Source organism: Malurus melanocephalus, unplaced genomic scaffold (assembly GCF_030028575.1).
Source record: "Malurus melanocephalus ecotype Western Australia unplaced genomic scaffold, MMel_1.1 scaffold_169, whole genome shotgun sequence".
NCBI lineage: Eukaryota > Metazoa > Chordata > Aves > Passeriformes > Maluridae > Malurus > Malurus melanocephalus.
In genome coordinates, this window is record NW_026623401.1 from 1,431,243 (window position 1) to 1,454,497 (window position 23,255).

The 23,255-nt window shown below is 47.7% G+C and overlaps 1 protein-coding gene across 2 annotated transcripts in view; it reads left to right on the forward strand.

Annotated features, from left to right (window-relative positions):
* Positions 1–23,255, forward strand: part of IGDCC3 (immunoglobulin superfamily DCC subclass member 3) — a 96,853-nt gene that overhangs the window by 38,052 nt on the left and 35,546 nt on the right. For both annotated transcript variants that reach the window (XM_057372321.1, XM_057372322.1), the window contains exons 3-4: positions 19,004–19,148; positions 21,872–22,002. In XM_057372321.1, coding sequence (XP_057228304.1) covers positions 19,004–19,148; positions 21,872–22,002 — 276 coding nt within the window. The remainder of the gene's footprint in view (positions 1–19,003; positions 19,149–21,871; positions 22,003–23,255) is intronic.

A 23,255-nucleotide genomic window follows, 5' to 3' on the forward strand; every position in this document is an offset into this window, starting at 1 on the left:
TGTGTGGGTGGAAGCAGGCTGCATTGAGCTCGATGTTTGTGTGCAAGGTCTCTGAGAAGCTCTCTGGGAACYACAAGGTGATGCTGTTTTTTGGGTGAATAAAATGTTGGCAAAATGCAACCAAGCAGCAGCCCCTTGCCTGAATGGGGAGAAYTGTATATGGTTGCAGAATATTTCACTGATCCAAGCATTGTGATTCATTCTTTTCCCTGTGARGCCCATGCCATGGAGTTTGATAATCCCTGTGCTTCAGTGTGAACAGGACAGCTTCAGCCTATAGCCTCCTTGCCCTCCCTAGGGAGCAGCTGTGAAATCAGGGTGTAGGCTTTTATTAACACTTGCCCACATTTGTGGGAGGGCAGGTAGCAGCATGATGTGAATCAGGGGTCTCGATGCAGTGTGCAGGTCTTTGGCTTCTGCTTGAAGGGTGTTTAGCTCTTCTTTGGTTGTTGTCCATGGTGGAGCTGGCTGGGGGAATTTAAAGAAATCATTTTAAGCAAAATGTTGGGGTTTTTTGGCCCMATGCACTTGAAAGCATGAACTTGTCCTACACATTGATTGGAAAGAGCAGGCAGAGCTTCTCAGCCTCTGCTCTTCCTTTTGGCYGCACTCACTGTCCCTGCCAGGTTTTGGTGCCGCTGTGGTGTCGGTGACATTGTCCAGAAAGTGGTTCTGGTCCTGGTATTTGGCTCTTCTGAGGAAGTTTTCCACTATCTCACAGCCACTGGGCATTGTGCTCTGGATGTGAATAGGTCCCTTTCAACCTCGTTTTATTCATCATCAGCAAAGCATGAAATTACAGTGGAAATGCTAATAGATTTCCTAACAACTTGGTATCTACTTGGGTGAAACAGTTATTTGTTGACTAATTAGTAAGTTAATTGTTTTATACTTTATTGAGGTCAGGTTGCTTCTTTAATGTAGAGGGAGGAGGTGTGGGCTCTTCTAAACAAGATGCTGCTTTAATGAGCAGTTACTATCATTGGTTGGGCTAAAGAAGTGCAGGGAAATTATAATGGTATCTCCAAAGGAGATGAGCCRTCCCTGGGAGCTGGGAAAAATCCTGCTGGGGTGCTTGGCTTTCTCTGAGACCATTAGCAGGGCAGGCTTCTCAGCTCCCAGAGCTGCTCACAAGCTCTAGGCACGCTAATTAGAACCATTCCTGATGAAAAAAAAAAGCATTTTGTAGAAAGAAAGACCTCTCCTTCCTGGAGTTTATGATTGAATGTATGAGTAACCTGGCCTTGGGTATCTGGTGCATGAAGTCTTTTCCCTGCTTGATTTATGTCATTAAAAAAAAAAAAAAAAGTTTCCTGCTCTCCTCCTTAGTGGCTTTTTTTCCTCTTTCKTCCCCCTCCTGACCTTGTGCTTGTGACCAGGAAAAGTTTCCTGGATTTAGAAACGATCTAAAAAAAAAAAAGATACCCATGTGTGGATGGAGCCAGTAGCAGATGATCAGGGAAGGCTCCTCCAGGAGAGTTAAGCCATATTGCTTTGGATATTTTTTCCCCTTCTATGTCCTACCTCTCCCTCCTTATAATTAGGACTTTGTTGTAATTGCCTACCTTGGCCAATCCTGTCCTTTCTCAGTTAGAGCAGTCCTGGAGCTGTGATGTGAGTCAGTGGGTTTGTGCCCCTGCTCACTCATCCTGCTGGACTTGTTTTCCACGTGGGGAGGGATTTTAAGATTCAGCTCAGAGTAAGATTAAATTTTGAGAGGTCCTGTGAGGCCGTGGCACAGGGTGCCCAGAGAAGCTGTGGTTGCCCCATGCCTGAAAGTGTTCAGAGTGAGCTGGGTGGCGTTCGGAGCAACCTGGGATAGTGGAAGGTGTCCCTGCCCATGGCAGGGCTTTAAGGTCTCTTCCAACCCAAACCATGCTGCAATTCTGTGATTATTTATAAAGTATTATTCTGGATTGGGCAGCATCACAGAGAAGACCACAAGAAATATTRCTGCTTGCAGACAGCCTGTTTTCTGTGATTCTTCCTCCATCCAGGAAGTACAGTGTGGAAATACTGCTACTGATGATGTGTTGGTGTGCTGATCATCCTGTGCTTTATTTAAAAATTGCCTTCAAGTTTCTCCAGCCTGCTCTGTAGTTTCATTGGTTTTGGCCATACACCTATAGCAGTTTGGCAGTCCTGGAAATGCATAGTTACAAGAGAGAGAGACCTGTGTCCAGAGAATGTGCAGGTAGACCTACCCATTCTGTGCCCAAATTCTCATGGTTTTCCACTCCTCTCCTACTGTAAAATCAAACTGAAAATGGCAGGATGGCTGCCAGGAAACAAAGCTGATTCGAGATCATCGCAAAACACGATTAAACAAAACAGGATTCAGACCAACCAACACATCCCATCTTGGTTGCCTTTGTTTTTTCAGTTGCCTGTATTTTTCAGTTRCCTTTATTTTTCTTTGCTTGAGTTGCCAGGTAGCTTTTAAGTTTTGGTAGCGGTACTTTTCCTGTACTATGTCCAATAATCCTCTGCATGGACTAACCAGCAAGAACAATCCCTGGGCAGCTGGAGAAAAGGAGTATTTTTACAGCCTGACTCCAGTGTTTCATGCCACCACCTGAGCTAGGGCAGGCTGTGAATACAGATCATGCCTTTCCTCTCCCTGCTTTTCCCAGGCTTCTCATTGGGACAMGGGCCTTTGCTCAGAAGCCACCAGGGAAGTGGATTATAAAAGTTATATTGGTGAGGCAGAAAGATGTTTCCAGTCTTGCTGTTCCTTGGGAAATAAGAGAAGGAAAGACAGATAATGGTTTTTCTCTTTATTCGATTTGGCAATCATCTATAAAGCAGAGGTGTATTTCTCACATCTCTTGTTAATGGCAAGTCAGCAGCATCCAGCTGGGCAGATGAAGGGTTTGGATGATGCAGGACTTGAAAGGATCCTGTTACAGTGGGATGAGAGCCCCAGAGGAGCCAGATGTGTGGTGAGAAGACCAGAGCCACCAGCTTGGGTGCTCTGCTCTCAGCCCTTGCTGTTCCTTGCAGCAATCCCACCAAGTGCTAATACTCATCTGTGACAATCTGCTGACTGGAAAAACTCAGCTTGGGGGAAGCTACATGCCTGGTGGCTACATCAGAGCTTGTGCATCTCAGGGGTTGTTGGTAGGACACAGGGATAGCACTGAACCGTAAAACGGCCTTAAAGGTGGCAAGTCCAAGTGAAGCTATGCAGCTTAAAATGTTTTATCATGTCRCATGCCAGGGCTATTAGTCTCCTTCTGTGCTTCTGTCAGGCAGCATGGCAACCAGCAGTGAAGTTTTATCAGATATTAAAACCTGCTTTTGAAATTTCTCCTAGAGCAGAATGCTAAATCAACATCTTCACAGTGATATTTCTTTTTTTTTTCTTCTTCTTGAGCTGTTTCTTGGCTGGCAGCTTTACCTTTGCTTCCATTTCTCTCTCTCATTTTTCCATGAGCTCTATCTGTAACCATTTTGTGTTTTATTGAGCATGAATGAATAGTGATGCCTTTTAGATGAGTGATATTTTCATCTGAAGATGCTTGTTTAATATAAGCCTYCACTCAGCTGTTATTCCAATGATGCTTTGTATTTACCAGTAGATTATTTCAACTAGCTTGAATTTGGAAGCAAATTAATTGCATGRAGAGGTTTTCTCCCCTTTTCCTACCCCAGCAAAAATCCTCTTGTTTCTCTTCTGGTGGGATGTTACGGACCTGGAACGTGATTCAGAGGCAGTGTGAGCTGTGTAAGGGCTGCAGCTTTGCTCCTGGGGCTGAGTGTAACCTACGCTTACCATATGCTAYCACCCTCCCCTTTAGGTAAAATGGGGGGTGTTTCTGCCTCCCTGCAAATGATAGCAGATACCATAATCACTCAAGCTGCTGCCGTGTGGGACTCAGTGCATTTGGGAATAAAATTTTCCATCTGTGGGAACAGGTTATGAATCCAAAGTCATTAGAAAGGGTCTGGGTTTACCCTTGGTGCTGTAAGCAGGATCTCAGCTGTCGGTGACGGTGATGGATCCCCAAATACCTTCTTGTTGCAAGGCATCACTGCCACCCCCGGAGGTTCCCTGGGCTATGCAGCAGCAGCTGGACCTGGGGAGGCTCAAGTGTGCCTCAGTTGTTAAAAGGTCTGGGTTTTGCTTCGTCTGAGATTTGTTGCAGCAATTCCCAGGAGGTCTCTGCTGGTTGAGCTCACTCTGGGGAGGTATGTGGCTATTTTTTGTCACTGGTGATAAGTGCCACTGCTGYTTAAAGGAACTGGATTCTCATCAGTTCCATGAAGCTGGGGATGGAGGGGAGAAACAAAATCACTTCCTGAAGGTAGACTTTTCTGTTTGCATCCACATGGAGGGGGCAGATCTTTGTGCATTGCTCCGGCCAGAGCTGAGTCCCTTCAGAGAGCTCTGAGCTGCATCAGACATGGATCAGCATCCAGCTGTCCCCAGTGTGGCTGGGAGCTTTTGGAGGCACTGTCGTGTTAGGAGCAGGRGAAAAGGAGGAGCTGTATATCCCCCTGGGCTGGAGATGCACTCTCCAGCACACATTTCCATGCCTTGAGAGCATTGTRTGTCTTTAACCCCCTATGGTTTGTTCTCTTGATCCTCATGCAACAGCTGGCAAGGGAGACTTGAACTCACAGCTTTGACAAGGTTCTCAACCAGCCCTTTGCTGCACCAGCACTGACTTTTCCCTTGTGATTCAGTGCCAGGCTCTGCACCCTTGTTCAGTACCAGAGTGCTTAGGGAATGCAGACATTCATGGCTGCATATATTCCTTTGGGACATGAGTCCTCTGGGGTCCCCCCGCCAAAGCCATCAGGGTGGCTCCTAGGGAGRGGTACTGCTGGCCAAACCTGACCCGGAGCACTCACATCGACCTCTCCATCCCCTGCTCTCTGCCTGTACCCCATACACAGTAATTTCCCAGCCAATCTGCTCCATTAGGGCAGGAAAGGGACATTAGTTAATGAGGCTGGTTCTGCGAGCACGGTCYGAGTTAATCTGGGCTGTCCCCGCTGCTGCAGAATTTGCATCTGGCCGGGGTTGTGCATCTCGCAGCCGAGCTGCCAGCACTGGATGAAAAGGGCAGCGTTTCCAGAAACCCTCGCCAACAATTTGTCTTGCAAATGAGCAAGGGTGGCTCGCACCGCCCCGGCCCTGCTGAAGTCAGCGCTGGGCTGTGGCTGCGGGTTCGTGGCACGCTGCAGCTGCCTCACACCGCTCTCCTCGCCGCCGTTCACCAGCCAAATTTCTCGCGAGCGGGCCACGCATCTGCATTAATTTAGATGGCTTAATGTGGGGAGATCATCAGCTTGATTTCCCCTGTGGCTCTGGGAGTCAGCTGGGGCTCCGGGGCCTCCCATTAGCGGCCCAGCCCGGTGCCAGATGGCGGGTGATGGCTTGCGGAGGCTCCGGAGCTGACGTGCCCCATTGTGCGAGAACACAAAAGCGAGCCGGGCTGGATGTTTTTTTTTTTTTTTCTTACCCCCCTTTCTGCTTTCATTTTCCTTCAGTGCTGTCACCCTCACAGCTAATTCCTGCAGCTCTCTTTATTTATTTATTTAGCTTCGTGGTGGGGAGGGCTGTGAAGCTGCTGACAGTGTTTTCCATGTGGATGCTCCTGCCTTGTGCCACACGAGTGTCTTAAGGACTTTGCTCTCTCCTGTCTTTTATTCTCTGCCTGAATATGCATGTGGGGTGCACAGTCCCATGTGCATACACACCYTCATGGAATATCCTCTTGGACATTTGGGTCGCATAAACAAGTTATTAGGGTATTAGAGTGGGTCTCCTGGGGGGCCATTATATGCCATGCGGTTTTGTTAAGATAGATTTAATCGCCATCCTGAATATTTCAGGTGTCCCAGCAGTTGTTCAGATCTCTTAACAGTCTGTGCTTCAATCACCTGTTTGTTACAGAGTTTTCATCTCTTTTGTTAATGCTGGAGAGGTGCCTGATTTGGTGTGCAAGTGATGTTTTYCTGATGAARATGYACATTTCAGGAGGGAGAGGACTGAWTCCTCAGTCTTGGTACAGAACACACTGAGCACCTCTGCAAGGGTCCCCTGAAGATAAAACTTTGAGTGCTTTGGCTCTGGTTTCCCCAGTGTACTGCAAACACACGGTAAAGCTAAAGTTCAGAGCTCAGTCACTAAAAATACCCCTCTGCAATCCCCCTGTTGAAGTGCAGCCTTTGACTTCTGCCTGCTCCCTAAAACATYGTTTTTGCAGTGCTGCTGCTGCTCCTTGGCATTTATCATCACTCCAGCCCACGCAGCTTTCCACAGTCATGTGCACATCCCAAACTTAAGCTTTGATTAAAATGAAATTTCATGYTGATAGAGAGCTTAGGTGCTTAAATGTGGTTACCCTTGGCACCTGGATGGGGAATGAGTCTGGGRAGCAAATGAGAGCAGCAAGTGCACAAGCAGGGATGAGGACAGAGGAGTCCCAGGCAGTTGCAGGTCTGTCTGGCTGTTCCACCACTGTCAGTGTTTGAAGGCAAATGTTGGTGTTTAAATTTGGATTGTGTGGCTGCTTGAGTGTCCAGCCTGTCTTCAGATTCTTCCTCCTTTGGCAGGAGCTGCAATGCTGGGCCCTTCTCCAGGYCGGGCACTGTATGCTGGGTTTCCTTTCATCACCTCCCCTTCTCTTTTGTCTATGGCACTGAATTTTGTTTCCAGGGTTGTTTGGTAGGATGGGTGGAGATCGATGGAGGCTGTAGGGGCTTGGTGCATTTGCAGAGGGTTTAGGTGCTGGTAGTCACAGGAGAATCTGTGCCTCCTAATCAGGGAACCGCTGCCTGGCAGCCTGCCCACCCTGACCTGCTCAAGTGAGTTTCAGCATGCACAAACACAGGAAGAAGCACAAACATTTGGGTGMAATATTTGCAAATTCCACAGTAGGAAATAACACAGGCTCCTCCAACCTCTTCCCAACAAATTGATAAAGACCCTCCTTGTAGCCCTGCTAGCTGATTGTTATCCCATCCAGGAGCATCCTTTGRGAATGCTCTTCAAAGGCTTCCTGAGCCTTACTGCCCTCTCCTCCTGTTACCCAAGGCTTCTTGTCATATCCTGTTCCCATAAACAGTACCAGAGGTCTTCTCAAAGAGAGGAGAAGCACCACTTGATGTGACCTGTGTTTGTTCAATCAACAATAAAAAAGCAAAAAAAAAGTTAGAAGCATCTGAAATATATATCTGAATGCCTTAGCAAAGTGCTTAAAGCTGAAATTTAGTTTTGCTGGACTGCTCATTTTAAAAATTCCCCATAGAAAGGACTCGGTTATTTCTCTGGCAGTAAGAGATGCATATGCAAAATTCTGTGTGTGGTTGGATGATGACAGATCACGATTGTGGTTCTCCCATGGGCACAGTCAGCTTATCTCTGTACCATATAGAAACCTGCTCTTGTAAACCATCTTCTCTCAGGAATCTCACCCAGTGAGCACAGCCCTACGTGGTGTGGCTGTAGGTACAATAAACCACAGAGCCGTGTGATGGCCTTGCAGGAAATCAGTGCATCCCCTCTTCCTGTCAGTTTGCTTCCTTGACCTTGTGCTCTGGGATGGTCTAGTGCTGGTGGTGATTTCCCAGGTGGTGTTGTCCCACCAACCACCCTTGCTCAGCACGTGCCGGAAAGGATGTGCTGATCCAGGAGTGGTACTGCAGGGTGATGGGAGCATTGCCTCCTTGACCCATGACTTTTCTCCTGATACCTCTTTTCAATGAGTCCTCAAAGGTAATTAGTTTGATTTGATAGACTGGGCCCAGGGTGAGGTGTCACAGTGGGTTTAGGAGATAAGCCTCCCTGGTTCTTATCAACAAGAGGCCAGTCCTCCGTGGAGAACTCTGTTTTCTGGAATGCATCACTGCTCCTCGGGTTCAGCAATGGTCTGATGATAGTGAGGAAGATAAAGATGGTGAGATTCGTGGTTTGTAACTGCTATCGCTTCCTCCCTGTGTCACCATCATCCTCATCCTTCTTATCTTTAACCATTCTCTTGTGTCCTTACTTGTGTTTGTCTGCCGGATGGTGATGTGTCTCCTGGTYGTATTTAGGTTGCTGTGGGGTATGAAGGGAGAAAAGAGGGCTCTCTGTAGGTGCAAAGGTGTTTTGGATACAGTGAATTCTTCACATGGACCTGGTACRAAATGTAAGCTGTCACCTTGTCGTGGGAGTGGGTGCCTGGAGGGACCCTGGCTCACAGAGTCTGACCTGTGTCACCATTCCCATAYTGTATCATAAAATCATTGAATCCTAGACCGGCTTGGGTTGGAAGGGACCTTAAAAATCGTCTACTTCAAATACCTTGCCTAGGCAGGAGCACCTTCCACTAGACCAGGTTGCTTCAAGCCCTGTCAAATCTGCCCTTGGACACTTCCAGGGATGGGGCATCCGCAGCTTCTCTGGGCAGCTTCACCACCCGCATAGGGAAGAATTTATTCCTGTCATATGTCCACATACGTGCATGTGCGCACACACTACCGTGTCTATGCTGAGAAGTGCAACCATCCCAGCGGAGGCGCAGGAAAGGAGTTAAGGAGTTTGCGGCTCGTGCACAGAAATACAATCCCCATCTCCTCCAAGCTCCCAGAGAGAAATCGGTGAAAACATCAAACTGCACGTCCTGTACAGTGGGGCCGATATGCCGGAGCTATGAACTTTGTCTTTGAGGTGGTAATGGTTTGGCTGGCAGCCAGGAGTGGCAGCCGTGAACGGAAAGGGGGACTTCCAGAGATAAGCTATTTTCAGCCAACGGGGCTTCTTGCCGCGAAATAAATAGAAAAAAAGACGAGCTCTACGTCTGTGGTCATGTGTCCTGCTTTCGTGGATTTGGCCTATTTTCTGAAGAATGGCTGTAATTCAGCTTGAATTTCCCCTGGATTGCTGCCAGCAAAATAGGAAGCTGTTGCTATTGCCAAGGAGCGAACAGGAATTTATATAGTAACTCAGCCACRGGGACGAGATGACAGCTAACGGCTTAGCTGCTGCTAGGAGGAAAAGCAGACCTGGGAGGAACCTGGATTTTCTCAGGATCACAACGGTTCAATCCTTTCTACATCTTTGACATTATCCCCTTCAATCTGGACTGGGCAACATATAAGCATAGTATCTGTGCTCAACACCAAGAGATAGGAGCAGACCAGCTTTCTGCATTTAGGAAAATCATTTGTACTTGTGTGAAATCCAGAGTTAAAAAGAACAGAAATGAGCTTTGGAGCAGTTCTTTGCAATGCTAACTGTGTGCCCCCCTTTCTCTGGGTTTGTGCTGGGATCCTGTGGTCACTCCTCCCCCTGTGCACCGGGGACGCTGAGTATTTCCCTTGCAATGGTGTGAGGCAGCTCCTCTGTGGGAACCCAGCCTTTTGTGATTATTTTTCTATTTAAATAACTTCTTTAGTTGTCCTGAGCAGCATTTCCACTTCTGTTTCTTTCCTTAATAAATAAGGGGAGCAGTTTATCAGGCTCAGCACAGAGTATGGATGTGGTGAAAGACATACTGTTCTGAAGGATTTAAAGTTAATTTCCGTAGGACAGAGAGACCGTTGTTTGGGGTACTTCCACAGCCGCCGTTCCCCCCTGCTCTGGCTGCCTTGGGTCCACAGGGAGCCTTTGCCTTGTGTCTTTGGGCAGCTCTTCCCCCTGYCTGGACCCCGTGTGCTGCGAGGTTTGCAAGTCTGCAATGCTTTAGAGTCTGAGGGATATCACTGAGACTCAGACCTGCTGTGTGATGGAACACGGTGGAGAGGTGGGTCTGGCTACCACAGAGTCCATCAACTCTGCCCACTCCATCACAAAAGCCAGAGTCTCTCCGTGCTGTGCTTGGGTTTTGGCCGAGACCTACGAGATACTTCACTGTATGCACAGTCACACCTTGGACCACCAGATTCGGGAAAGAGATAATCTTGGAGGCAGTTTCACCTCTTCCAGGCACTCCCCAGCTGCTGCCCAAGGGGATATCTCAATCTGTGCAGCAGGCAGAACGGGCTGTAGCTCAATTTTCACTAGATTTGGCCATCCCAGCGGAGCAGGAGCAGCGTGATGCCTGTGGCTCAGCAGCACTGAGCACTCACTGAGCTCCCCTGCCCAGGCAAAGCTCCCACCTCGGCAGGGCTGACCCTGCTGCAGCAGGAGGGAAAATGAAGAGCGAATTACCGGCACTGGTGCTGTTTGCTGTCGGCCCGATAAAAATGGCAYCTTGCCCAAGTCTTCTATAAATCACAGGTTCCGTTTGGAAAGGAGTTTTCTGTGGTAATTAATGAGCCAGTATAAAGACATTAAATGGAGAATGTGTAGTGATAGAAAGGCTTGTCATTCACTGAGCCATCTTCCCCCATGTGAATAACCACGGGGGAACAAAGGCCAAACTCCTTATAGACTGAAGTGCACTATCTCTGATAGCTGGGAATGAAGTAATTCTCTGAAAATAACAAAGGCGYAGTGAAATACATTAGTAAACTAATTACAAGAGAGCTGGTAAAAACAGATGCTGAAAATTTAAAGCTATTACTGGAATGATTGCTGGCAGAAAAATGGGGGCTGACAACAAAAAATTAAAAAATGCATCTCATTTAAAATTCATTAGCCTGTAAATCAGGACAGCTCCCTGTCTGAAAGCGACGCTGATGGCATTTCTGTGGGCAGTTGTGATGAAAAGCTTCCTTGCCATCACCTTTACAGATTCCACCAGTGCCTCCGGAGATGCCGAAACAAAGTGTGTGCTCGTCAGCGAACACAAAAAAGTAGGGAAGCTGCTGGCTTTGCTCAGGGAGGTCTGAGCAAGGATGTTTCTACCCAGAGGTGTTGTGAGGGCTGCTGAGGATAACACCTCGTGCTTTCTTGGCTCGCTGCCTCTCCAAGCTGATGAAAAGCAGGATTGCTCGTCCGTCCGTGCTYGATATTGGAAGGAGTTGGCTGCAAACAAAGTGGTCCAGGGCCAAAACCAGCTGTGTGGGAGCTTCCTCTTTTACTATCTCCATCAATATTTGGGAGAGGGATGGAAAACATCAGAATTGTGCAACAAATCAAAACGGTAACTATGTAATTTGTCTTAATTGTGTGTGTCAGAGTAGGAAAAACACGAGGAGCTCCGGATGGGAATCTGGCAGGAGAGACCTGCCTGCTGGCAGCGTGCTGCACGCTTTGCTCTGCCCTTGCTGAGCCAGCCTCTCCCAGAGGCTTGTGGACAGCTTGCCCTTCATTTTCTCATTACTTCAGGGTTCTTCAGGGGCACTTGAGTGGGATAAATCATCACTGTTTTGCAAAGAGCAAATGTGTGCTTCAGGAGTAAGTCCTGAAGAAGCCATGGCTGTGGATGCAACAGGAAGGGGCATCTTCTTGTGGTGCTGGAGGGGAGCCCTGCTTTGGGATGGGGGAGCATTCTGTGGTGCCGGGGCTTCTTAAGAAGTCATTCCACGAAAACTCAGGAATCCTTTGTGGTGAATTGTACCTCTGGGCAGGTGTCACAGCAGCCAGGGTTGCCTGGCCAGCATCACCCTTGGTGCTGGAGGCCTGTGCTGCTGACAGATAACCCCTTCCTGCACTGCAGAATSACCAGCCCCATGTGCAGTCCGCCCAGGCAAATTAAGAGTTGTTTATGACATTTAATACCCCCCCTCCCTCCAGCAGCAGGGCAGCAGGACCACAGGTTTGGCTTCACAAATGGTCGCCTCAGGATACACTAAATGCTGTCATGAGCCAGAGAGCAATTTCATCTTGAAAAATTACAGCAATAGAGCTCCTTGATAAAGGTCTCTCCCAGCAATACCTCCCTCTTTGCCAGAAACTTCTTCTCTTCCTCAAACCAATTCAAGAGTGCTAAAGGGGCTGTTTATTAGTCAATTCCCCTGCAAAACAAGAGGGTGCTGGAAGATGAATAACCTCTCTAGACTGTCTGCTGTGCTGCTCAGCGTAGCAGGTAACATGATGGGATGCTGCCATGTGCTCTGAGCAGGGAGGGAAGTGAGAAATTTGATCCATGGGATTGCCAAGATGCATCTTTSAAAGTGGTTTATAAGGAGCAGCATTGCCTCGTGGGTAGGGTGTGCTATTGGTACTCAAGGGATGATGTTGGATTTAGGTTGTGACCATGGGTGRCACTTTGTGCCTGTCCCTAAGATGACTGATACCTTTACAGGAAAGGTGTGAGTGTGCTTGGACAGTCCTGGTTGCTCCCTGCACCTTCAGAGAGGGTGTTTGTGCTGATGCCCAGGGACTCACTGCTCCTGCTTCCAGGCTGGGATGATTTCTGGCTGCAGCCACGTTGCAGGATTTCTTGGGTCTGAGCAGGCAGCATTTGGGCAATGCTGCTGCACAAGGGAGAGTGTGGCAAAGGCCAGGTGCTCTCAGGGGTTTTGTCTGGCATTGGCAGCTTCTCTAGAGCTCTGTGCTCTCCTAAGACAAACAAGGGTGGTGGCATGTTGAATGTTGGGGAAGCTCCCTAGTATGCTGTACTGGGACTGTGTGGGTACAGTCTCTCTCTCCAGAGGTGCAGCATTTTGAGTGTTTTATAGAAATTTGAGATTCTGCAGTACAAAACAGCCCTTGGGGCATGTGGCTCCTGTTCATTTCCATGCGTGGTGCAGTGGCTGCATTTACCCAGACAAAAATCTTTYCCACTCATGGGAGAGTACCCCTGGATCAACAACTGATGGTGGTGCAGTAATTTTCCAATAAGTGAGCTATAATCAATACCATGAATATACTAAATGTTCTCTAGGACTGAAATATGGGCTTGGAGACGCCTGTGGTTGTGCAGGAGAKGCTGGGTGTGCTGGTGATGAGGAGCACATGCAGTGGAGCTCCAGAATGGGGAGTGGAGCTGCAGTATAGCATTCAAAGGTTTTCCAGGTGCTATCCTGCAGGGACCCTTTTCAGGAAGAACCCATTCTGCTCCTCCCAGCCTGGTTCCTTCACTCGTGCACTTTGGGGAGAGCAACCACAGGCTCCTGAGAATGTTCCCTCTGACCCTGCCTCTGCATGCAGCGGAGATGTGTTCATTACTTTCACAGGATATTCATCATCCCTATGAAGAAGCAGCCCCCACAGGGCTCTGTGCTTTTTTCTGCTTCTGAAAGCAGCAAACCCAACAGTAAATCATGGGTCAGTAGCATCCATCAGTGCTGTTCACGGTGGTGCAGTGGGGAGGTGAGCTGAGCTGGATTTCTCTCACAGTCATTTCATGTGTTATGCAAAAAGTTGAGAAGCCACAGTCCCAGACCAGGCAACAATTTGCCTCCTGGTAGACTTGAGTCATGAGGTAGTAGATTTTCCCCCCSACTCCTCTTGTAAATATCTGTTGCATATTCCCTCCTGCGGGCAGCTGTTGTGTCCCACTGTGAGGCATTATCTCGGTTGTCTTCCTTTCATCCTTGTCCCAGGAGCTTAGGACAGGAGAAAAAAACRGGCCAGGTGGAGACTTTGTTCCTCAACCACAGAAGTCTGCCTGATGTGCTGTCTTCTCAACCTATTTTAAATTCTTCCAGTCAGCTTTGATTGCAGGTGAAAACAAGAGACATGAGGATGCAAAATGCAGAGAGAATAGAGCCTGGACCATCCTCCATCCATKCTCTGAGCCATCCTGTTAGCTCCAGAGGAAGAAAACAGCCAAAGCAGAAGAAGAATGAGCATTGGTTTGCAAATATTCCAAATAAAAAGCGTTCTTTCCCTGTACCTGTGCACAGACCGAGCTGGGTCATCCTCCCTCTCTTATCTCACTATGTGCTTTGGTTCCTCTTAAACAAACTGCGTTCCTCAAAAACGTCTTCCTTGCTTCAAACTCTCCTGAGTCTTGCACCCCTTATTCTTTTGAGATCTGAGGCTYAGCATGGACAATAGAGATTTGGATTTTCCCCGCTATGATTAGCGGACAGGAGCAGAGAGGATTTTCCTCTGTGCTGGGAGAGGCACGGCTGCTCTTTAATATTTCCCTCCCTTTCCAAAGCTGAGAGAAAGGCGATTTTTCTTCCCTTTAGATGTGAGCGAAGGGCCCCGCTCCTGCTACTCCTGGAGAATTAAATAGATAAATGGGCGGCGCTGTTGTTCACGCTTCACTATGCACAAAGCAACTTGCATTCAAAATTGGGCTCATGGCAGTTCAGCAACAACCTCGCACAATAGCGTCATTAGACACGCAGGGCCGGCTCGCAGGCGCAGAGGCTGCTCTGCAGCTGGAGTAGCCACCGGGCTGGCCTGGTGTGGGCTTTTTTTTTTTTTTAAGCTTTATAAAAATGCATCTTTAAAAGAAAAATGTATATAWAGAAGATGCAGTGTCTTTTTCTTAAAGGCTTGGGCACGCGTTGCTGTTTGAAGGCAGGGGGAAGAGAGGGGAGGATGGGATTTGTGGTGTCCAYGTGCCCTCCGTCTTTCGTGCCGACTGCTTCTCGTAGGCAAATCCTCCATTTCCAGAGTGTGGAGGGGGCAAATAAGGGACCTGTGTCAGAAAGCCTTCACGTGCTGAGTTCTTTGAGAATGTTCTCTGGCAGGTTGCTGACTTAGTGGTACGGGTCTCTTAAAGCCAAGAGGGAATGGAAAATTTAATCCCTCTGCTTGCCTTGGCACTGGTGCCTTTCAAGCAAAGGAGTTGGGTGCTCAGTGAATCTGACAGATAGGGAAGGTTGGCTCTGCTGGAGCTCTCAGCCTGATCTGAGAGTGGTTTAGGTTTGGGATTAATTGGCATGGTGTTGATTGTGCTTTAAAAATGACCCTGACTTCTGCTGCCCTGAGAAGGAATTCAATTTTATTAGTAAGYAGAGAAGTCCAGTATAAAAATCAGCAGCTATCACTGTCGTCAGGATGGAGCCAATCTTGGAAGGGGTCAGCTTGCCCATGGCTTGTTCTCCTCCACTGGGCAAATCATTGGATTCCCAAATTTCACCTTCCTCAGGTGTAACAGAGGTAACGAAGCCTGCTCTCCATGGTAGGAGCACCTGGAAGCCCAGGTACTGGAGGCACATCCCCTTAAAACTCTCCTTCCTTATACTGTGTTAACTTTCAGACAGTTTAACCACATGCCTCCATTGGAAAAGGTCTGAATTTAACAGATTGGTGGCAGAAATGGGAGAAACTGTTCACTTGTGGGCTGCGTGGCATCCATGTGGTGTGCATGCTCAGTGCTCCCAGCATCATCTTGTGTCAGAGCCAGCCTGGGTCTCTGTTTCCCTGTAAGTAATTTAAAATCAAGAGGCAATTTGATTGCAGAACAAGCTGGCCTTCCCAAATGCTCTCCTAACACCATGCTTGGCACTGAACCTTTCAAGTCTTCCTCCTGTCCTTGTGCCTGCACAATGTTTGTGTTTTAATGACTCTAAAGGCCTGGGATTTGCTTTGACATACCAAGTTAATGTTTTCTTTTTCTATATCAAATCTAGGTCAATCTCTGGCTTAGCACTAATGCTGTACTGAGCAAAAAAAGGATTGGCTACTAATGGTTTCAATTTAGTTTTTTATGGAGTAGAGAAAATTTCACTCAATAGCTATTTTCATTTTTATTCCATTGGCCTTTCCACCAGGCCTGTTGGGATGGAGAAAGTGCTCGTGATTTGATTAGAGGASACCCCAGAATGAATCCTTCATGAATATGGATGAGGATAAGAGTTGCTGCTCACCTGTGCTGTGTCCATAGGACATGCCTTCAGGGACTGCATCCCAGTGGGGGTCAAGTGGAAGGCAATCCCAAGCATGGGGGTTTCTGTATGGAAAAGCCTCACCTGTGATTTAACATCATCCTAGCTGAGGTCCTTACTTACACAACATAGGGGAAGGAGAGCTGAAGAGTAATTCCTCTGCTTCRTGTGTCTGTGTGCCTGTAGACAGCTCAATCTGATCTAGCCCTGGCCAGCATCTTTGGGAKGAGGCTCCTCCATGCCTGCAGCATCAAAGGGCTGTCAGGACCATTCTCTGTCTGCTGTGAGCCCTAGTTTTGTCTTTCCCTACCCTGTCCCAGTCGCTGTGTACCACAGCCGAAATGCAGGTGGGATGATGGCAGAAGGACTGATACACCACAGCTTGCAGCATTAATGTGGAGCAATGAGTGTRCATTTATGTTATTTTTATGGCTTGATGACACAAGGAGATGGCAGAGGGAAGTTTAATGGGAGCAGGGTGGCACTCACCCCTCTGGTGATGGTCTAAAAGGCCTGGGGCAGCACCAGTCCCTCCGCTGGCACATGAATGCTGCGTTGCTGGATGATGGAGATTGCTGGCAGATGGATTAGAGAGTGCCTCCCCTCTTAGGAGCTCGCGGGTGAATATTGTGATTGCATGTATTTATTTTTAAAATTATTATGGCCATTAGCATAGAAATGAGCTGCAGCTCCCTGGCTGCTGGCCAACCCCACCCAGGCTGGCGTGCAGCTCTTCTCCGTGGCGGCTGGAACAAAAGCGCCTGGCTGGTAACAAGGGTCCTGCCGCTTGCCACGGAAAGACAAGTGACAAACAGGAGCAAACACTCTGCTCCATGAGTTTGTTACAGTCAGTTGGGACATTTATGAAAACCTCACATGGGTCAGCAGAGATTCAGCCCCTCCAAGTAATGCCCAGTGAAGCAGCTGAGCTCCCATCCCTTTCCTCTCCTTCTCCCTGGTGATTTATTCCCAAGCTAAAAACCTGGTAATCACTCACATTGAAGTTTTGTTGCTGTTTTACAGGAGATGCTTCAAAAGTCTTTTGTCTCTGCAACTGTAAATAAACTCATAAACCTGTTTTAAAAATAGCATTTTGTAGCTCAGTGCATGAATTTTTAATGCATCTTCTGCAAACCAGCTGGTCTTGGCAAGGGTCACAGAGTTTCCTAGGCATTTAACATAAAACTGTGCTTCAAAGCCACATTATAGTGTCGTTGAAGAGTAATATTTTACTTAACATCCTCATAACTGAATTATTTATAACTTGCCATGTTTTATTCATGATAAATATTAATACTGGTGTCTTTAAGAGTAGAGGTTATTGCTGCAGTTTTACCTATAAGAGGTGATATTATTGAAATAAAGGAACGGCAATGAATTCTGTAGCCAGCAGAGCGAAGTCTGTGCCGGGGCTGTTCTCATTCACACCTCCCTCTTTTATCAACCCTGTCAGCCACCAAAAAACCTCAGTGCTGAGCATCTGTACATTTGAAATGAATTTTCCTGCAGGCATCTGAATCCCTGCTTTAAAAAAAAAATTTCTTAGAGAGCTTTGTGTCATTCTCAGTAATTCTTGGATTCATTTCTTGGTGAGGGTCTGTAAGCTTTGGCTTTGCAAAAATGCTCACCCTGGCCTGGGTCTCCATCCTTGAAATGTTCTGCAAGGCTCCCTTGAGCTCCTCTGCTGCAGGCTCACCCCTGGATGCCCCATCTTTTGAAGCATCCCTTGCCACCTTGGAAGAGGTATCACCTGGTGCRGGAGACCTCCTAGCAGCCTTTGGGCTCCTTCCCACATGACTGAATGCTCTGGGCCATGATCAGTTGCATTTCAAGGCTAAATCTATATGAATTGGGTAAATTGCCATTGCACCATTGGGCTCCATCGTTTACCAGAGAGTATAATTGCATTGTCTTTCATCTTGGGAAAGGGCAATATAATTTTCCGTGATCTTTCACCTTGTGCTGGTGTGTCCCCATCTGGCTGGAACATTGCACAGCCACTCCCCTGTCCAGCTTGCAACACGGGGCTGGCTGCCCATCCTACCCTCATGCCTACAAAACCTTCCCAACCCTATGGCCAGAGCTTTGCAGGGCCAGAGCTTTGCTCCGTGTTCCTCCATCAGCTTAACAAATCTGCCGTCAGCGGGTTGAGAGCGGTGGTTGAGGGAGCAGCGCAGGTTAATGCAACACATATTTAATGTATGATTGCTAATGGCCATCTCCCATCTGCCTGAGCCCAACTGCAGTTTGCAGATGAATGATTACGCTGCCCTGACACATAGGCAGCTTGTTCCTTAGCAGACCCACAGTCATTACACTTGATGCATGTAAAAGGGGCCGAGGCTTTCTTGCTGGGGAAAGGGGTCTKATTGGGCTGGGGTGGCAGAGCAGGGGGTTCTCTTCGAGTTTATTTTGTATGGTAATGTGAGAGATCTTCCCGTGGATGCAGCACTTTAAATGAATCATGAGCTCAATAACCACTGGGATGTTTATTAGCTTCGAATATGTTTATTGCGGAGTCAACAGGCAGCACCTTCCAATTAATTAATAGTAATAATTACGGTATTATTTATGTAGCTCTAACAGCGTGCCAGAGTGTTTCCGCACGATGGTTACAGCTGTGGCTTTGCTGGAACAGGCTGGTCTGTATTCACCCTGCGTGGGCATGCTGGGGTTCATCATTTGCTGTTGGGTGGTCCCAGCCCCAAAAGCCTTGCTTTGCTGAGCTCTTGGCAGCTGCTCTTTCTTTTGGCTGAATCCTGTTGCTCTGCAGCGTGGGGATGTGGCTGCTCCTGCTGCGGTGCTGGAAGGCAGAATATGCAATGAACAGGAGCACCTGCAAACAGAGGTGGAAATCAAGGGGTGTASGTTTCACCACGGTATTTTGGCATTCTTCTGCTCAAAGTATTTAAAYAACATGAGTTTAGGAGTCAAGCTGTACATATCAGAAGGGTATTGGCAGCAGATAACAGACTGGCAGTAACAAAAAATATCCCATCTCTCTTCTGATGTGGACTAGGATCCAAAGGCTGCTCAAGCTGTTGGGAATGACCTCTGAAAAGTGCCAGGGCAGTGTCTGTGTTTCTTGCTGCCCCCATAGACCTCACTGAGGTCCATGAGGGTCATGGAGCAAGGTCTTCTGTTCTGATTGAGCCAATCAGTTCAATGTGCAGAGGCAGGTGGGGTACCAAAGAATTCCCRCTACTCTTGTTTCTCCATGCAGAGGTTAGGCTGCAAACTAGCCTTTTGCTCTTACATTACATTAYAGCCCCTTTTGCATTCTGTGGGAAATCAGAGTATTTCTAGGTCATGTGAGGTTGTTGACATCTTCCAGTTGTTGAATTTTTCTTCCCATGTGAATAATTTTGTCTCTCTTTTTGTCTTCCAGCMATGTCTGACTTCCACATCCACCCTCAAAATGCAGTGGTGGAGGAAGGTGGTGTAGCGAGATTCCAGTGCCAGATCCAYGGCTTGCCTGAGCCAGTCATCCTATGGCATAAGAACAGCATGCCAGTCAACACAGACAATGAAAGGTAGGACATGTCCAAACCATGTGCTGCTGGCCTTTCTCCAGGTGGGAAAAGATGGCCACATTACTATTGCTTTCATGGCTGTGSTCAGACACAACTAACCTGGGCTAAGACACTTTTGTTTAGTGTTGTGACTTTTCTGATTTGGTTCTCCTTCTGGCCAAACACCTTGCAGGACTACTGGCATTTCCCAGGAGAGGTAGATAAAGCYTATTAGCTGATTTTGAAGGGCTTGACCCACCCTGATCAACCCTGCTCCAGGTTTATTTTCCAGCAYGAGGATCTGCTCAGCAAGCCTCAAAGAGCTGGGTAGCTTTGGCATCCCTCAGCTCTCTCTGAGTTCATTTTGTGTTACTCTTTCTGAGACAGATCCATGACTTAGGCATGGACTTGCATAGGGGTCCTGGACTCTTGCGAGTGCTGAATTACACCATGACTGCTATTCCCAGGTGGACTCGCTCATGTGTGGCAACTGGGGAGCCCTGCAGAGAGCTTCCCACAGCACCCTGAGCTGCCATTTCCCAAACAATGTCCTAAAGAGAAACTCCAGCTGCCTCCCTTCCCAGCCTGGACCTGGAGCGGCACGTCGCCGCTTCCTGTGTTTGACAGGCTGCTCCCTTCGTGTCGGAAACATCCCTCATCAGGGTTTGATCGTCGGCACGGCGCGGGACAGGTGTCAGGAAACGCGCGCTCGGTGCCGGCAGCCTCCGGCAGCTCCAGCTGTAGCTCGGGAGCCGCACAACCGGCGCTGGGAGACAATCGGTCACAGCACACCTCCATCGCGGATTGACTGCCCCGCCTTGGGAATTGGTGAAACCAGGAAGCTGTAAATATTTTCCTGAAAGCCCCTATTCTTAAAAATGTCAATTCTGCAGCAGAATGTGGTTGGGTTCTTTGGAGGCAGGAGAATACATGAGAGCTGGAACAATGCCTGACCTTCTCAGAGTGGCAGTGAACTTACAGTAGAARGACCCAGGAGGCCCAAATCTGCTGTGGAAAACTGCAACTGTCAGGTTTTGTTTTACCTTGCGTTTTTCAGCTGAGCTTTTTTTAGCGGCACGGRGTTGATTTGTTAAACTTGACCTCCTCTGAAGGTTTTTTACTCATACAGGTGCTGAACTGGGGATGTAGTAGGGCATAGCAACTGATCAGAGGTGGCATCAGCAGAAGTAAGGGGAGGAGAACAGGCCTCAGTGCCTTGTGGCATCCCAATGAGATTTTGCAGGACATGTGAAGTTCCCCTGAAGTCCTTCATGCATCATTGATCCTTTCCACTTGAGCCCAGGGACACAGTTGTGGAGATGGTCAGCAATGTGGCAGGGATTTAAATGTGACCAAGAATTCTTTTCTCCGAGGCTGRGGAACCCCAGAGCTGAGGAACCCCTCGACTGAGTATCTCCAAGATTGAGAAGCCAGCACTTTTCTCCACCCCAGAGAGTTCCAAGCTGTGYTCATTCCAGCTGCTTCTCCTCTGGAGAAGGGCGTTTGCCCAAGCCCTGGAGGATGTGGCCTAGGAACAATTTTCGTACATTTGTGTCCTGATTTTAGATAGATTTGACTTTTTGTAGGAGTAAAGTTACTGGGGAAGGTTTTTATTGTCAGCTCAGTAGATTAATCTCTGACACCAGAGCCTGGGTGATGAGAGTTGCTTCTCCAACTGAATTGGATTTCTGCATTAATCACGCTCGGTGCATTTCTGCGTATAAAGTGTATATAAATTTGTATGCCGAGTCTTGCACTTGGAGGCTTTGAAGGCAGAATAATAGCTTTGGAATTGAATCTTCTAATGCTGTGGGCAGATTGTTAACAAAAATGAAGGCTTCTTGTAGTATAATTCATCCAAAACAATGGGCATTTTAAAGTCCCAGAGAGATTGCAATCAACTTCGGGCCATGTAAAACTGATTGCTGTCACGCTGCCATCGACACGGAGCTGCGCGTTTGGAACGCGGCGCAGGGAGCAGGTTATAGGCACTTAACCATATGCTGATATGGAGAAAGATATTCTTCATCTTCCGGACGGAAATGGATTGTTAACTCATCACAGTGTAATGACTTACTACCAGCCAATTTAAACAAGTGGTTGCCAAGCAACCTGTAATGTATGTGTACATGTATGTGTGTATGCATGTGTGATTTAAATGTTCCTATGTTTTAAAGATATTAAATATTTATTGGTGTTTACATTTGCTCACTCACTATTTATTTTAAACATACCTTTTCATGCATCTGAGGTTTTAAGGTCATATGAATTTGAATCCTGGACCTGAAGTGTAGAGCATGGAGCACAGGTTTCTCCTGATTCTTGTCTGTGGCCATTGTGCTTCAGCTGATGAGTGATAATTCCCATGTCATAATAACTCCTGTGTCAGCTGTCTTCACATGCAAATGCACTGCCAAAGCTTTTCCACTGGTTAAATACAAAGCATCCRCTTTGTAGCTTTCCAGCAAAAGTTACGATTTCTCAAGGATGCATCAGGAGATAAAGTGTTTTTTTTACCCCCCCTGTGTAAAAGAAGATCAGAGGCTGAAGTATCCAAAAAACCCCAAGAACTGATGCAGAGGCAGGTGTGGACTCAGCCTGCAGAGGTGTTGGCATCTTGGTGGTATTGGCACCTCTGCACTGGGATGCAGGGAGCCAGCCTGCCTCGCCTGGATGGGTTTGCAGCCTGCTGTCACATCGTGTCCTGAATTGCAAACTTTTGATTCTGTTTTCTCTCCCCACAGGTACACGCTGCTTCCCAAGGGAGTTCTCCAGATAACAGGACTAAAGGCAGAAGACAGTGGGATATTTCACTGTGTTGCCACCAATATTGCAAATGTGAAGTTCAGCCGGGAGGCCCGACTCACCGTGTCAGGTTAGTGCCAGCCACACTGTCCTGGCTGCCTTTCTTCTTACCACTGCTGTCCTGCTCCAAAACAGGTTAAGAGAGCTTCAGGCTAACAGCACTGAGAGGTATTTCTCTGTGCAGCCCRTAACACATTCCTTGATCTGCATTGTTATTTGTTCCTGCCTGATCCCCTCCCGTGGGGGACATCCCAGATTCCTTGTGTAAATGGAGATTGCATCTTTGGAGGTTAATAGGCAAGTGAAGTCTGCCCAAGGATGGTTGGGTGTGTATTTCTCTCTTCAGTTTTTTCTTACATGCAGGAAAAGGTCTTTCCCATGAGCTGTGATCCTTCTGTCCATCATATACACATAATTGCTGGTACCCAGTAGCTGGAGGCTTTCCAGCATACAGCCACATCTCACAGCTTCCCATCACCCTCCAAAACACTGCCTGGCCAGTGGTTCTGGAGCAGAGACTTAACACCTGCACCAAGTGTCAGATTAGCCTCTGCTGACTGTAAAAAAGCAGCACGTGTGAAATGGGGTGAAGCTGAGGGAAGAGTAATGCTGTGTATATCAACTCTGACGGGCAAAGAAAGCAGGTTAACTGGTTTAGAAAGATCTGGGAGCTTTGGGTGCCTGTTACTTATCTGTTTGCTTGATCTGTGCGAACAGCAGCCACATGGAGGGAAAAAAGAACAGTAAATTATCAATGTGGTGACGTTCTTTGTGTCAGTTTRCTCACCTGAGTTATTATTTCTCGCAGGGCAGAAAGCTCTAGTTGTTTTCATCTGACCATCTCTCACTGCAGATGGATATTTTCCAGGTTTCCTGTCTGTGAAACATTTGTGGTTTTTTCTCTTCCTTAAAGCAGTKGGATGATGAATATGGGCACCGTGTGTAAGTGTTTGTTGAAGGGTTTGGACCATGCTTCAGTGCCTGCACATCAGCAGWGCTGCTGTAACTGGACAGTTATGTGGAAAACTCATTGTGCTGGGTTAAACCTCCACGGAAAAGGTTTATGCTCTACGGTGTTTGCTAAGAACACATAAATATCCGTTAGATCAGGACAGCAGGTGTGTGTTAGCATGTGGGCCCTGGGTTTGGCACTGCAGCAGAGGTTGTGGTGAGCCACAGAAGTTCACAGGGACATTGCTTCACTGCTGTGGGTGTTGTGTCAGTAAATACTGAGCTAACGTGAGTGCTGCTGTWCACATGGCATTAGGCACAATGGGGATAGCAGAATTCTTGCAAATTTTTGTATCACCTCCCTCTTGTGTC